Consider the following 17,051-nt stretch of genomic DNA (forward strand, 5'->3'; position numbering starts at 1 on the left):
ATAAATAGCTCCTGTATATATCTATCCATTTATTGCATCTATATCTATCCATCCATCTATCCACACACTACATGCATTGATTCGGCTCAGCGACTGTCTCCGTTTTGCACTTCTCCCCAGACACAATGGTGCAAACAGAAAAAAAAATATCAAAAAGGCTTCACGTGGAGCGTGGGCTAAAATAGTCTCCTCCATGGGAGGGCTGGACCCCGACTGTGCACCGACGCGCGCTCATTATAGAAAGGGGAGCAGTGGGAAGTGGCTCCTGGGGACGTGACCTCTGCGACACAGCGGTAAAAGGGCAACAGAAACCAGAGCGAGTCACAGTGGAGCATGGGCGAATAAATCCGACTTTGTGCACATAAGTGCCGCGGAATAATCACAGGCTCGCAGGTTTGCACACTGTACGGTTTCTTTAAAATTAATTATAATGATATAGATGATCAGTGATCAGGAAGCAGACGGCACCTGGGGGAGCTCACATAGTGCACCCCAGAGGAGCTCCCAGAGTGCACCCCGGAGGAGCTCCCAGAGTGCACCCCAGAGGAGCTCCCAGAGTGCACCCCAGAGCAGCTCCCAGAGTGCACCCCAGAGCAGCTCCCAGAGTGCACCCCGGAGGAGCTCCCAGAGTGCACCCCAGAGGAGCTCCCAGAGTGCACCCCAGAGGAGCTCCCAGAGTGCACCCCAGAGGAGCTCCCAGAGTGCACCCCGGAGGAGCTCCCAGAGTGCACCCCGGAGGAGCTCCCAGAGTGCACCCCGGAGGAGCTCCCAGAGTGCACCCCAGAGCAGCTCCCAGAGTGCACCCCGGAGGAGCTCCCAGAGTGCACCCCAGAGCAGCTCCCAGAGTGCACCCCAGAGCAGCTCCCAGAGTGCACCCCAGAGCAGCTCCCAGAGTGCACCCCAGAGCAGCTCCCAGAGTGCACCCCAGAGCAGCTCCCAGAGTGCACCCCAGAGCAGCTCCCAGAGTGCACCCCAGAGCAGCTCCCAGAGTGCACCCCAGAGCAGCTCCCAGAGTGCACCCCAGAGCAGCTCCCAGAGTGCACCCCAGAGCAGCTCCCAGAGTGCACCCCAGAGCAGCTCCCAGAGTGCACCCCAGAGCAGCTCCCAGAGTGCACCCCAGAGCAGCTCCCAGAGTGCACCCCAGAGCAGCTCCCAGAGTGCACCCCAGAGGAGCTCCCAGAGTGCACCCCAGAGCAGCTCCCAGAGTGCACCCCAGAGCAGCTCCCAGAGTGCACCCCGGAGGAGCTCCCCAGAGTGCACCCCAGAGCAGCTCCCAGAGTGCACCCCAGAGCAGCTCCCAGAGTGCACCCCGGAGCAGCTCCCAGAGTGCACCCCGGAGGAGCTCCCAGAGTGCACCCCGGAGGAGCTCCCAGAGTGCACCCCAGAGGAGCTCCCAGAGTGCACCCCAGAGGAGCTCCCAGAGTGCACCCCAGAGGAGCTCCCAGAGTGCACCCCAGAGGAGCTCCCAGAGTGCACCCCAGAGGAGCTCCCAGAGTGCACCCCAGAGGAGCTCCCAGAGTGCACCCCAGAGGAGCTCCCAGAGTGCACCCCAGAGCAGCTCCCAGAGTGCACCCCAGAGCAGCTCCCAGAGTGCACCCCAGAGCAGCTCCCAGAGTGCACCCCGGAGCAGCTCCCAGAGTGCACCCCGGAGCAGCTCCCAGAGTGCACCCCAGAGCAGCTCCCAGAGTGCACCCCAGAGCAGCTCCCAGAGTGCACCCCAGAGGAGCTCCCAGAGTGCACCCCAGAGGAGCTCCCAGAGTGCACCCCAGAGCAGCTCCCAGAGTGCACCCCAGAGCAGCTCCCAGAGTGCACCCCAGAGCAGCTCCCAGAGTGCACCCCAGAGCAGCTCCCAGAGTGCACCCCAGAGGAGCTCCCAGAGTGCACCCCAGAGCAGCTCCCAGAGTGCACCCCAGAGCAGCTCCCAGAGTGCACCCCAGAGCAGCTCCCAGAGTGCACCCCGGAGGAGCTCCCAGAGTGCACCCCAGAGCAGCTCCCAGAGTGCACCCCAGAGCAGCTCCCAGAGTGCACCCCAGAGCAGCTCCCAGAGTGCACCCCGGAGGAGCTCCCAGAGTGCACCCCAGAGGAGCTCCCAGAGTGCACCCCGGAGGAGCTCCCAGAGTGCACCCCAGAGGAGCTCCCAGAGTGCACCCCAGAGGAGCTCCCAGAGTGCACCCCGGAGGAGCTCCCAGAGTGCACCCCAGAGGAGCTCCCAGAGTGCACCCCAAAGGAGCTCCCAGAGTGCACCCCGGAGGAGCTCCCAGAGTGCACCCCAGAGGAGCTCCCAGAGTGCACCCCAGAGGAGCTCCCAGAGTGCACCCCAGAGGAGCTCCCAGAGTGCACCCAGGAGGAGCTCCTAAAGTGCACCCCGGAGGAGCTCCCAGAGTGCACCCCGGAGGAGCTCCCAGAGTGCACCCCAGAGGAGCTCCCAGAGTGCACCCCAGAGGAGCTTGCACAGTGCACCCCAGAGGAGCTCCCAGAGTGCACCCCAGAGGAGCTCCCAGAGTGCACCCCAGAGGAGCTCCCAGAGTGCACCCCGGAGGAGCTCCCAGAGTGCACCCCGGAGGAGCTCCCAGAGTGCACCCCGGAGGAGCTCAAAGAGTGCACCCCGGAGGGGCTTGCAGAGTGCACCCCGGAGGGGCTCGCAGAGTGCACCCCAGAGGAGCTCGCAGAGTGCACCCCGGAGGGGCTCGCAGGTATCACCTGGAGCTTGCTGCAGAAGGCACAGATGGCTAATTTACAAGCGTCTTCTATATACATGAGGCCGGACTCACGATAAATGGCTTTTCACTCAGGCACTTGTTCTATGTGTAAATGCATCCGTGGCTAAACACAGAATTAACCTGAGCATGAACCCGTCTAATAGAACAATTAGTGTAGATAATGCCCTAAAATGGATTGAGACACTTTAACGCCATTACACTGGTGTACAGCCCCTCCGCCGTGACTCCAGGCTCCGCTCACAGGCCCAGCAGGACTTTACGATTTTTGGATGACAAAAACAAATAATAATGACCCGGTACAGGATCCACTCATTTAAATTTGTAGGAAAATCTTCTATAAAACCTTCCATTTGACGGCAGAATGTTTTGAAGCCGCATCCCAAACTTTCATCTGCACAATCATTTTTGCCTGGCCCCAAAAAAAACAAACAAAAAAAACCCCAAATGCAACTGGATCATTTTTTTAACACTGAAGTTAATAAATATCGGATCAGAATGGACAGTCGTCTGGTAGGCCATGTTCACATGTTGCATTTTTGCTTCATTTTTTCTACAGCCAAAACCTCCTCTCTTATATATAAAAAATAAAAAAAGCTACTTCCATAAAGCAGATTTTGCTGCGTTTTTTTTGTCTACAGCACAAGTTTCATAATGTCAGTTTTATTAAGGAAAAACGCAGCGGTTGTGTTTTGCACGCTCCCATTGATTTCAAAGGGTGAAAAAACATTGCAAAAATGCTGATAAAATTGACACGCTGCTTCAGGCAAAAACGCTGCAGTTTTCCATTTCAGTCAGTAAAAAGCAAATCTGTGCATCAGGCTTCTGAAATCTAGGTGTTTGCTGGAACTGTGAAAATCAGTTTTTAAGTTTTATCATGAAAAAACACTGCAAAAAAAAAAAAAAAGCAGCAAAAAAATGCAACATATGAACAGAGGTCGTCTGGTAATGAATCCCTTTTAAGCACCGCACATGCCTGAAGCACTGGAGGGGCTCAGAGACAAATCAAATAAAAACAGATCCATTATAAGCCGAATTGTGCTGCAGTTTTTGCTCCATTTTTAACAGATCCAGTTATTTTTTTTATACTGGATCTGCTACAAACAGATGAAAACTGGACATGTGAACAGAGGCTAAGATACGTGACGGCAAAACCACGGGACTGGAGATCTGGTGTAACACTGTGTGCGGACGGATCAAAAATTAAACTGTCGTTTGCAGAAGAACATATCACAGCTCACCTCCTCCCCCTTTCTGCACAAGGACCTCTGCACAGGTCATACTGCATATGCACAACCCTCTCCAATAGAAGTCAATAAGTTAGAGCCTGATTATTGCTGCCTCATGGGCAATGTGGCTGCTGGACAACATTATCTCAATGCTGCTCAGGCAGGAGTTCGGGGAAGCTGTCCGCCCCAGGATCACACACGGAGAACACCCTGTTTAGTATTTTCTGACAACGGCTGAAAACCATTGGACTGCTGTGTAATAGTCAATCTTGTGTACTGCCCCTAAGATCTGATTGAAGTGAATGGGATCTGAGCTGCAGTACTGACACTGGCCACCGTGGTGCCCCTGCTCTGTGCATTGTGCACTTCCAGCACCCGCAGAACCTTGGGTGTTGAGTACTGTGCAGAGGCCAAAGCAAAGTACACAGCGCTGTGATATTCAGCCCTGTAAATTGTTTACATCTGGAAACTGCAGAAGCAAAGTGGCAATTTAAAATGAAAAAAAAAAAAAAAAAGCAGAGCTGCAGTATAAAGCATGGGGGAAGATAAAAAGTAAAACTCCACTACTACACCTCTTGAAAATGCGCCCCCTATAGAGTACATACCTGAATTTTAGCTGTACAATATTGCTCGCCCACATAACAGAAATCTCCAGACACGCTGGTCTCAAACCAGAGGTGATCGCCGTACAAAGCCGACTCCTACAAGAAAAGAGAATTACATTACTACCAGGCTCTGATCACCAATTATCAAAGGTCTCTACCAGTGGGGGGGTCCACACCTGACCAGGAACACGTTACAAGGGCCCACCCTGCTGACGAACATGGTGACTCCATATGTAAATATCTGCTGTACCACACAAGAGCTAAAATAAGTAATGTATATACACAGTGAGTGCAGCTCTGGAGTATAATACAAGAGGTAATTCAGGATCAGTAATGTAATGTATGTACACAGTGACTGCACCAGCAGAACAGTGAGTGCAGCTCTGGGGTATAATACAGGAGGTAACTCACGATCACTAATGTAATGTATGTACACAGTGACTGCACCAGCAGAATAGTGAGTGCAGCTCTAGAGGATAATACAGGGGGTAACCCAGGATCAGTAATGTAATGTATGCACACAGTGACTGCACCAGCAGAATAGTGAGTGCAGCTCCGGAGTATAATACAGGAGGTAACTCAGGATCAGTAATGTAATGTATGCACACAGTGAATGCACCAGCAGAATAGTGAGTGCAGCTCTGGAGTATAATACAGGAGGTAACTCAGGTTCAGTAATGTAATGTATGTACACAGTGACTGCACCAGCAGAATAGTGAGTGCAGCTCTGCAGTATAATACAGGAGGTAACTCAGTATCAGTAATGTAATGTATGTACACAGTGACTGCACCAGCAGTATAGTGAGTGCAGCTCTGGAGTATAATACAGGAGGTAACTCAGGATCAGTAATGTAATGTATGTACACAGTGACTGCACCAGCAGAATAGTGAGTGCAGCTCTGCAGTATAATACAGGAGGTAACTCAGTATCAGTAATTTAATGTATGTACACAGTGACTGCACCAGCAGTATAGTGAGTGCAGCTCTGGAGTATAATACAGGAGGTAACTCAGGATCAGTAATGTAATGTATGTACACAGTGACTGCACCAGCCCAATAGTGAGTGCAGCTCTGGAGTATAATACAGGAGGTAACTCAGGATCAGTAATCTATGTACACAGTGACTGCACCAGCCCAATAGTGAGTGCAGCTCTGGAGTATAATACAGGAGGTAACTCAGGATCAGTAATGTGATATATGTACATAAGGACTCCAGCAGCAGAATAGTGAGTGCAGCTCTGGAGTATAATACAGGAGGTAACTCAGGATCAGTAATGTGATGTATGTACATAAGGACTCCAGCAGCAGAATAGTGAGTGCAGCTCTGGAGTATAATAGAGGGGGTAACTCAGGATCAGTAATGTGCTGTATGTACATAAGGACTCCAGTAGAATAGTGAGTGCAGCTCTGGAGTATAATAGAGGGGGTAACTCAGGATCAGTAATGTGCTGTATGTACATAAGGACTCCAGCAGAATAGTGAGTGCAGCTCTGGAGTATAATAGAGGGGGTAACTCAGGATCAGTAATATGCTGTATGTACATAAGGACTCCAGTAGACTAGTGAGTGCAGCTCTGCAGTGTTCCACCAGTGTGTACGGTAATCTGTTAATAGGTGAGCATTATCAGAGGAGATAACCTCAGCTCCTTTACCACATTCTCGGCACCACTGCTAAAGCTTCTGTGTATGAATTGCAGAAAGTTATCTAAGAGGAAGTAGACTTAATTATAACTGGAATCAAAGAAGGAAATCATTAAGAAAGCAGCAAGAGACGAACTTCTTGACATTAAAGACTTGGAATAAAAAAACTGAATATTAAGATCTCTGCTTCCTTTGTAAGAACGATCAACATGAAACCCTGAAAACTTATAATAAAACAACGGCCAAAATACAAACAGGAAATGGGGGTAACAGTAAATGCCAGAGGAAACCACGACCTGAAGACGTCTGCAGAGAAACGTGACCGCCTGGCAGCCTGGACCGCGCACACCGAGCCACTGGTCCGATAAGGAAGGTAAATCCTGCCAAACAGAAGCCCCCCAGCAGTAAAACACTCAGGGCTACAACAAGCGGTGGTCCCTGGAGAGGAAGGAGCAAAATAACAGAACTGTGGGGAACATAGCCAAAGCCACACGACATAACTCGCCCTCCCCATGGAGGAAGGATGGCCGTGTGAACGCTCCCATAGGGACAAGATCATGATCAAAACAAGATCAAACAAGAACAAAAAGTAAAAAGTCCAAAAAAGAAATCGTCTCAATTGCACAAGTCAAAAAATACCTGCACACTACTGACAACAAAAATTAACACCATCGCTCCACGCCATCTATGCCCCCGATCAGTGCAGATGAAACACTAATGGGTTCTAGGGCCACATTATAAAAAAAAAACAAAAAAAAAACGACTTAGAACGGTGTGATATTGATAATGCAAAATATCAATCAACAATTTTTCGTTATTGGACTTTATTTTTTTCCTTTCTTAGCATTTTGATTACTTTTTTCCTGAGTGTTTATCAAATGGATTAAATCATTTTATGTTTTCATATTTTCAACTTTTACAAATATATTTTTATTCATCTTTTATAACTTGATCGCTTGTACTAATGATCTCCTATGAAGCAGAGTGTGTGGCCGAGTCTTGGCTATATAGGTGTACCAAGATGGCAGTGGTGGGGTACATGTCAAAGGACACTCGGCTACCATGATAAAATTTCAGCACCCTGTACATGTGTCATGGGGTAAATGCCCGAATGGCTTTTTAGAACTTTGCAATCAATTAAATGCTGCTCGACGGCAGCATCTAAATGGTTAAACAGCAACATTCAAAGCTAGGTATGGTTGAGTGAGAGCCGGGTGTCGGCTGTTTAACACTGCCGCCACCCATCGTGTAAAAAACGGGCTCAGCTCCGTAGCGGCATGATGCAAACAGTCCCATACTGTGACAAAAATATGTCAGAGGACGTTAAGGGGCTAAAGATTTCCCAATCCTCAAAGTGATGATATACATCTTAACTTTGATGCAGGTATGACTTTTGGGGCTACCACCACTCCAGAGATTGAAGAGGATACAGCGTGCTCCAGCCATCCATTTTGTAGGGCCCCCTTAACACGTCCGTGATTCCATTAGGTATGATGGGTATTTTTACACATACCGGAGATACGGCCACACGTAAACCCAATAAAGTCAATGGGTCTGTGCACATGTCCGTGTTTTGACATGGACCGCGTGTCTTTGTGCTCCACACAGCGACATGTCCGTTTTTCTCCAGAAGCACAGGTGTCACATGGACCACACAGTGATGTGATCCGTGTGACACGTACAGGAGAAAACATATAGTTTCATAGTTTCATAGTTTTTAAGGTTGAAGAGAGACTCTAAGTCCATCTAGTTCAACCCGTAGCCTAACATGTTGATCCAGAGGAAGGCAAAAAAAACCCCAATGTGGCAAACAAGATCCAATGAGGAAAAAATTTCCTTCCTGACTCGACATCCGGCAATCAGACTAGTTCCCTGGATCAACACCCTGTCATACAATCTAATATACATAACTGGTAATATTAAATTTTTCAAGAAAGGCATCCAGGCTCTGCTTAAATGTTAGTAGAGTTCCATAGTCTCACTGCTCGTACAGTAAAGAATCCTCCTCTGTGATTATGATTAAACCTTCTTTCCTCAAGACGTAGCGGATGCCCCCGTGTTCCAGTCGCAGGCCTAGGTCTCTGTACTGTCCCCTCATATATTTATACATTGTGATTAGATCCCCCCTAAGCCTTCGTTTTTCCTGTCTTGGTATTGCAGCCCCCCCATTCCTCTAAAAATCTTGGTCGCTCTTCTCTGCACCCTCTCCAGTTCAGCTATGTCCTTCTTATATATCGGTGACCAGAATTGTACACAGTATATAAGTGCGGTCGCACTAGTGACTTGTACAGAGGTAGAACTATATTTTTTTCATGAACACTTCTACCTCTTTTAATACATCCCATTATTTTATTAGCCCTGGCAGCAGCTGCCTGACACTGTCCACTAAAGTGAAGTTTACCATCCACCCATACACCCAAGTCTTTTTCTGTGTCTGTTTTACCCAGTGTTCTACAATTAAGTACATAATCATAAATGTTATTTCCTCTACCCAAGTGCATGACCTTACATTTATCTTACATTTATCTACATGTCTTTGAAATAAAATTATTTTCTATATTCGCTTGTCCCCAGCGCTGTTGTCACTTGTCTCTGGGCCCGCTCATTATGCTCATGAATATTCACTGCACTGCGGACGCAGAAGCAGCAGTGCCGGGGACAGCAGCGCGGGGGACAATGTAAGTAAAATATTCCTGCTCTCCGTGTGCTATCACTGATAGCAGCACATGGAGAACACGTGTGCCAAAATCACAGCACATGGATCGCCATGCGCACCTTCAACACTTTCCTAAGGCTAAGTTCACATTTCCGTTGTTTTGCATCAGTCACATGCGTTGCTGATCCTACGGATCGCGCTGCTCAAAAAAACATTACATGCTGTGTTCCTCCCGCCCGGCGGTCAGTCATTCCACGACTGATCAGTCGGGCGGAGGGTGCAACGCAGCATCATCAGTCACAATCCACCGCTCATACAAGTCTATGGGAACAACGGAATCCGCCAAATGGATTCCGTTTACCAGAGCAGCGGATTGTGACTGATACAATTTAACGGAAGTGTGAACCTAGCCTAAGGGATATTAGTGAATGAGACTGTACAGCAGCCCTCTGTAACATCGGTCTGCAACTGATGCTCTAAAGCGGACACTTAAGTTGCGCTACGACCCAGACGGGGATGCAGACAGTCAGGACTCACGTGATAGCAGATCTTAGCAATATGGCTATGACATGGCAATATAATGGAGGCTACTTACACTCCAGTCCACGGTACTGCGGATCTGTGTTTCCGAGTCGATGTGCACCACACTGGACGATGATGATGATGTGAGATGCTGGGCTCCAGATTTGGCAATGGCTTTTCTGCAAGACATAAAGATACAGCTGAGATTGTGTAAAAGATACAAGACGACCAATTCACATGGTGTAACTATACCATCTAATGACCAGACTGGAGATCTCTGCTGGGCAAAAGCGGTCATCAGGCCCACGATCGAGAGAGATAGCTCAATGGCTGATTGACAGAATGTCTGATGACCACCAGCTAATATGGCTGACCCATAAAGACTCCATGTGTTTATTAGACACTCTGCAGACCATGAGGGATCGGAAGTATACAGGTTATTTACCAGATGTGTCCAATATGACAGACCTCAGTATCCTCACGTTTGGTTCTGAAGGCCTCCGGGCTGAAGTACTGTGGACCCCGTTCTCCCACTACTTGGAGAAATGGGGCCACACATCACGTGGACTTGCCGTGGCCATACTGGCTCTTACACACACCACGCGACCAAACAGTGATGCAACATGGCGCTGTAATGACCGTGAACGCAGTCTTGAAGCCAGACGCATGTGACAATCTGTAACACAAGACCACCTTCACTTGTAGCAGAGTCACCACATGGTCGTCTTCAGCTGTGTAACGTGTCGCCGTTTAGCCCCTACCTCAATGTCAGTTATGGTTGTAATGTTTTATTCAAGAAGTAACCCTTTCCAAGATCATTTCCATATCAAAGTGGAAACGTAACATATGGATTCGCCATCACTTCCTGATCAGTCAGGGGTCTGACCTCGCGGACCCCCACTGATCCTAACTGGTTCAGCATTGCTGCCTTCACTGTCTGCCTTGCACAGCAGCACTTGAATGCGGCCATCATGCTGTTCCCTCCACAGCGGGGTGCGGGGTGCCGCTGTGCAAGGCAAAAACAGTGCAGCCTCCCATTTATTATCAGGATCAGACCCCAATGATGAAATAAACAAAAAAATGATGCAACGCAAGCGATAAACCTAACTGCTGCCATGTAAATAAAAAAAATCTGCTATATACCTCTTTATTTTCCAGAGTGCCACTAGGCCTCAGAAAAACAGTTACCCATAGCAACCTATCAGAGCTCAGCTTTCATTTCTTAAATTGCTCTGGTAAAATGAAAGCTGCGCTGTTATTGGTTGCTTTGTGAAATCAGTTGGTTGCTATGGGCAATATAATTTGTGCTTCCTATAAGCCCTTACATGGCCGAATTAATGACGGACATACCTGAGATATATATTTCAGTCTTGAAGCTAAATGGCAATAGCCTCATTTACTAAAAGACTAAAAAGTTAAAAAGTCTTTGTTGCTTCTGGCAGCCAATCACAACGCAGCTTTGGTTTAACCACAGCAGTAAAAATAATGAAAGCTGAGCTCAGATTGGTTGCTCTGGAGAAGGACTGTTTTGCCCATAAATCTGGGAATCCATTTTAATCCTAATTTGAGATGAAAATCAGGCCACACAAGGGGCAATAATAGGCAAAATTGGTATCACCCACAGCGACCAATGAGAGCTCAGCATTCATTTCTACACCTGCTCTGGAAACATGGTAGCTGCTCTGTGATTGGTTGCTATGGACAGCTAGGTAACAGGTCACCATTTTGATGGACTAGGCCCGATCATGTGTGGGTATTTCCACCATTACATGACATTTGTACTACTCCTATTAGGGGAGACCTTGGTATCTAGTACAGCGCGCGGGCGTCAGGCAATAACATTCCTTCTTCTGGAGGAGATATTACACAGGTGCCCACTAACACTGCCAGCACTGAACACGTACTAAAGCCAAAATAAACAAAGCACCAATCCCCCTTTGAGTTATACGTCGCGGGGGGAAAAACATGATCAAATATCACTTTCTAAAGATAGGACTGGGCCAAACAAAGCTAAAAGGGTGAGGGGAGAAGGTGCGCTGCCAAACACCAATATGAGCGCTCTGTATACACAGATATTGGGCACTCCCCGAGCGGGAACCCAGAGGTGAACACATCGCACTGCCTTTAAAGGGGTTGTATCACCAACCGGTGCCTTATATAATGGTGATCAGCGAGTACACTAAGCGGCCATTTCTAAGGCGTTAGGAGCCAATTTCACCAGTAGAGGAGCCATCATGGCTTTCATTTTGGTGGCCTGGCAGTAACAATGCCCCTAATTGAGGGACACGTGTGTGAAGATGTAATTTACCCTCTCACTGTATATGCTGTGATACTATGTCATGATATGCATATTTCCCTGGTTGTATTAGTTGTAATTCATGTATTTCCTTGGGGGAGCTACTGGTCTCAATGTGTCTCTCTCATACAATTGTAGTCTTGGCATCTAATGTGATTATGTAAATAGCCTGTCCTCTTCTTTCCAGAGTTGTGTATCTAATCTGTAATTGCATTGGCCAGTGAAGGAATAGTCATTGTTCTGCACAGCAGGGGATCCCTTCATCTACTGTGGCTGGCAGACATATCGGAGCCCTGTGATGGACCAAACCATTGATGATAGGATGTGTGACCCCCACCCCCTGAACATGGTGGGCTGGTCAAGGAGCACAGACAATGCATTTCCCTTTTTGTAACTTCAGAGTGAGCTGAAACTTGAAGGGAGCAGGAGCTCCAGCCTGTGTGGCTGTGGACACGGACGGAGCTAGGCCTGTGTGGCGGCCCGTGGGATTGTGTGGAACTCTTTGGACTACTGTAAGGACGATTGCTTTGTAATCCGGTCCGAGGATTGTCGGGAAGGGCCCCCGAATCTGTTTTACGTGGACTTATCGTGTGCTGTTCCAGTGTTCTTGTGAATAAACCTGTTGGATCGTTCCTCGGCCTGTTGTCTCTCCTTGCTCTGCTGTACACCCCGTCACAACGTGGTCCCAGGAATTCATCTAACCTTGTAACTAGGGGGTACAATAGCACTAAATAAATAGTCCCCTGAAGTAAGGCCAACCAGGACGATCGCACATAACCGAATCAAAAACCATAGGACATTTACACTGCAACCACGTTCTGAAATCTAAAATACTACTGTTTTAATGAAAATTAACATAAGCTCCATCAAATATTCTATTTGTAGGGCTAGTCCTTCATAATTGGGACTGTTGGAAAGTAAAGGCACAAGAATGCGAGCCTGTCCTGTAGACTCTTCCCATAGACAATTAATGGAAATGTGGCGCATGCGCCGCCCCGCTCGACTCACTGTCTATGAGATTGCTAGAGATAGCAGAGTACATGATGGAGCCCATCTCCAGAAGTCCCATAGTGAAAGGACAGACATATGGGGGACATGTACGGACCCTGCTCTGTTCATTGTCTGTAGGACTACTCAGTACATTATAGAGCTCATCTCCAGAAGTCCCATAGTGAAAGGACGGACATATGGGGGACATGGACGGGCCCTGCTCTGTTCATTGTATGTATCAATGCTCAGTACATTATAGAGCCCAACCTCTGGAAGTCCCATAGTGAAAGGACGGACATATGGGGGACATGGACGGGCCCTGCTCTGTTCACTGTCTGTAGCACTGCTGAGTATTATAGAGCCCATCTCCAGCAGTCCCATAGTGAAAGGACGGACATATGGGGGACATGTACGGACCCTGCTCTGTTCACTGTCTGTAGCACTGCTGAGTATTATAGAGCCCATCTCTGGAAGCCCCATAGTGAAAGGACTGACATATGGGGGACATGGACGGGCCCTGCTCTGTTCACTGTCTGTAGGACTGCTGAGTATTATAGAGCCCATCTCTGGAAGCCCCATAGTGAAAGGACGGACATATGGGGGACATGTACGGACCCTGCCCTGTTCACTGTCTGTAGCACTGCTGAGTATTATAGAGCCCATCTCCAGCAGTCCCATAGTGAAAGGACGGACATATGGGGGACATGGACGGACCCTGCCCTGTTCACTGTCTGTAGCACTGCTGAGTATTATAGAGCCCATCTCCAGCAGTCCCATAGTGAAAGGACGGACATATGGGGGACATGGACGGACCCTGCCCTGTTCACTGTCTGTAGCACTGCTGAGTATTATAGAGCCCATCTCCAGCAGTCCCATAGTGAAAGGACTGACATATGGGGGACATGTACGGACCCTGCCCTGTTCACTGTCTGTAGCACTACTGAGTATTATAGAGCCCATCTCCAGCAGTCCCATAGTGAAAGGACTGACATATGGGGGACATGGACGGACCCTGCTCTGTTCACTGTCTGTAGCACTGCTGAGTATTATAGAGCCCATCTCCAGCAGTCCCATAGTGAAAGGACGGACATATGGGGGACATGGACGGACCCTGCCCTGTTCACTGTCTGTAGCACTGCTGAGTATTATAGAGCCCATCTCCAGCAGTCCCATAGTGAAAGGACGGACATATGGGGGACATGTACGGACCCTGCCCTGTTCACTGTCTGTAGCACTACTGAGTATTATAGAGCCCATCTATGGAAGCCCCATAGTGAAAGGACTGACATATGGGGGACATGTACGGACCCTGCCCTGTTCACTGTCTGTAGCACTGCTGAGTATTATAGAGCCCATCTCCAGCAGTCCCATAGTGAAAGGACGGACATATGGGGGACATGTACGGACCCTGCTCTGTTCACTGTCTGTAGCACTACTGAGTATTATAGAGCCCATCTCTGGAAGCCCCATAGTGAAAGGACTGACATATGGGGGACATGTACGGACCCTGCTCTGTTCACTGTCTGTAGGACTGCTGAGTATTATAGAGCCCATCTCTGGAAGCCCCATAGTGAAAGGACTGACATATGGGGGACATGGACGGACCCTGCCCTGTTCACTGTCTGTAGCACTGCTGAGTATTATAGAGCCCATCTCTGGAACCCCATAGTGAAAGGACGGACATATGGGGGACATGTACGGACCCTGCCCTGTTCACTGTCTGTAGCACTACTGAGTATTATAGAGCCCATCTCTGGAAGCCCCATAGTGAAAGGACTGACATATGGGGGACATGGACGGACCCTGCTCTGTTCACTGTCTGTAGGACTGCTGAGTATTATAGAGCCCATCTCTGGAAGCCCCATAGTGAAAGGACGGACATATGGGGGACATGGACGGACCCTGCCCTGTTCACTGTCTGTAGCACTGCTGAGTATTATAGAGCCCATCTCCAGCAGTCCCATAGTGAAAGGACGGACATATGGGGGACATGTACGGACCCTGCTCTGTTCACTGTCTGTAGCACTACTGAGTATTATAGAGCCCATCTCTGGAAGTCCCATAGTGAAAGGACTGACATATGGGGGACATGTACGGACCCTGCTCTGTTCACTGTCTGTAGGACTGCTGAGTATTATAGAGCCCATCTCTGGAAGTCCCATAGTGAAAGGACTGACATATGGGGGACATGGACGGACCCTGCCCTGTTCACTGTCTGTAGCACTGCTGAGTATTATAGAGCCCATCTCTGGAACCCCATAGTGAAAGGACGGACATATGGGGGACATGTACGGACCCTGCTCTGTTCACTGTCTGTAGCACTACTGAGTATTATAGAGCCCATCTCTGGAAGCCCCATAGTGAAAGGACTGACATATGGGGGACATGGACGGACCCTGCTCTGTTCACTGTCTGTAGGACTGCTGAGTATTATAGAGCCCATCTCTGGAAGCCCCATAGTGAAAGGACGGACATATGGGGGACATGGACGGACCCTGCCCTGTTCACTGTCTGTAGGACTGCTGAGTATTATAGAGCCCATCTCTGGAAGCCCCATAGTGAAAGGACGGACATATGGGGGACATGGACGGACCCTGCTCTGTTCACTGTCTGTAGGACTGCTGAGTATTATAGAGCCCATCTCTGGAAGCCCCATAGTGAAAGGACGGACATATGGGGGACATGGACGGACCCTGCTCTGTTCACTGTCTGTAGCACTACTGAGTATTATAGAGCCCATCTCTGGAAGCCCCATAGTGAAAGGACGGACATATGGGGGACATGGACGGACCCTGCTCTGTTCACTGTCTGTAGGACTGCTGAGTATTATAGAGCCCATCTCTGGAAGCCCCATAGTGAAAGGATGGACATATGGGGGACATGGACGGACCCTGCCCTGTTCACTGTCTGTAGCACTGCTGAGTATTATAGAGCCCATCTCTGGAAGCCCCATAGTGAAAGGACGGACATATGGGGGACATGGACGGACCCTGCTCTGTTCACTGTCTGTAGCACTACTGAGTATTATAGAGCCCATCTCTGGAAGCCCCATAGTGAAAGGACTGACATATGGGGGACATGGACGGACCCTGCTCTGTTCACTGTCTGTAGGACTGATTAGTATTATAGAGCCCATCTCCGGCAGTCCCTCAGAAAGTAAATTAAAGTACAGCGCGCATGCACCAGTGTTTGGGCGTTTCTAACAGAGCCCTATTCTCGGGATCGGGGGAGGTCCCGGCTATCGGACCCCCAGTTAGCAGTAAGTTATTACCTCTCGTTGGTAGGCCACAATCTTTATAATATAACGGTAAGTAACGTATTAATCATTGGGCGTTGCAGACACGCTGACCCCCCTACCCCACCTTTACTAGTCCCCTGCGTACAGTTTTCGCTGGTCAGTGGTGGAGTTGGAGGGTGAAGGGTCACATATGTCCATGGTTTCCCCGTCACTTCCTTCCTCGGACGTCTCTTCCATCTCCTCCTCTTCAGAGTTTTCCTCTTTGGTCTCTGCCTCCCTTTTCATTTGGATAAGGCTTGCAAGTAGCATGGAAGGCCCGAAGAGCTGACGATCTATGCAGTGTAACTTTCCCCCACGCCTCTTCTGAACAGCAAATCGTGGGCTCAGGCCCGGGGTGGTTGTACTTGACCTCCTACGCCCGTCCTTTCTTCCTCCATGTCCCGGAGTGGCCGAACCAAGGGGAAGAGCCGGCGCCTGAGTCACAGAGCATCGTCTCTGCATAGAGAGGGTAGTGGACGCCAAACCTGCGCTAGATCTGCGGCGGGCTTTGCCCGTGGTGATCGCAACGCTGCTCCTCCGCAAAGCTGGGAGACAAAATGCTTCTGAAGGGGGAGGCGCAGGTTTCTTCTTGAAGTGTCTTTTAAAAAAGGTTTCCATAGTGTTCCCGTCGAGGAGGGGGTACGGCACGAAGAGGTCAGCGGAGGAGGGGGCTGTTAATGTACAAATCGCCATGTTAGCTGTCACTTATACAGAGGAGCATAAAACCCCAAGCACAGAAAATTACAGACGCTCTATAGAAAGACCCCATGAAATCAGGAACAAATGAGTTAATATTCTGTAAACTATCCAGAACTGAACGACCTTCACACTAAATCTAGAGCCCAAAGAGCTATTCCAACCGCAACCATTCAAAGAACTACAGCACTGCCTGTACTGTTAATCCTGAGCCTCCTGCTTCATATATACTCTAAAGCAGTCCCTTATGTGCACCGTAATCTTCCTGTAATGGCTATAGCCCCTTACACTTATGGTTTATCATCATCACTCTGTCAGCACTACAGGTGCTGGGACGAAAATCATGATTGACAGCAATAGCTTTCCCGGTGTAAATGACCTGCCAACAATATGCATGTTGCATGGTTGAACCAACAATTGTTT

At 49.0% G+C, this 17,051-nt stretch overlaps 1 protein-coding gene across 6 annotated transcripts in view; it reads right to left on the reverse strand.

Moving 5' to 3' along the window:
- Window positions 1–17,051, reverse strand: part of DGKZ (diacylglycerol kinase zeta) — a 197,190-nt gene that overhangs the window by 85,045 nt on the left and 95,094 nt on the right. For 4 of the 6 annotated variants that reach the window (XM_075326164.1, XM_075326169.1, XM_075326163.1 and 1 more), the window contains exons 2-4: window positions 16,039–16,603; window positions 9,443–9,548; window positions 4,552–4,647 (exon numbers count right to left, since the gene is read on the reverse strand). In XM_075326164.1, the coding sequence (XP_075182279.1) occupies window positions 4,552–4,647; window positions 9,443–9,548; window positions 16,039–16,550 (714 nt within the window). In that variant the 5' untranslated portion in view covers window positions 16,551–16,603. The remainder of the gene's footprint in view (window positions 1–4,551; window positions 4,648–9,442; window positions 9,549–16,038; window positions 16,604–17,051) is intronic. The other 2 variants (XM_075326168.1, XM_075326167.1) reach the window with 1 other exon arrangement.

This window comes from Anomaloglossus baeobatrachus, chromosome 10 (genome assembly GCF_048569485.1).
Source record: "Anomaloglossus baeobatrachus isolate aAnoBae1 chromosome 10, aAnoBae1.hap1, whole genome shotgun sequence".
Lineage (NCBI taxonomy): Eukaryota > Metazoa > Chordata > Amphibia > Anura > Aromobatidae > Anomaloglossus > Anomaloglossus baeobatrachus.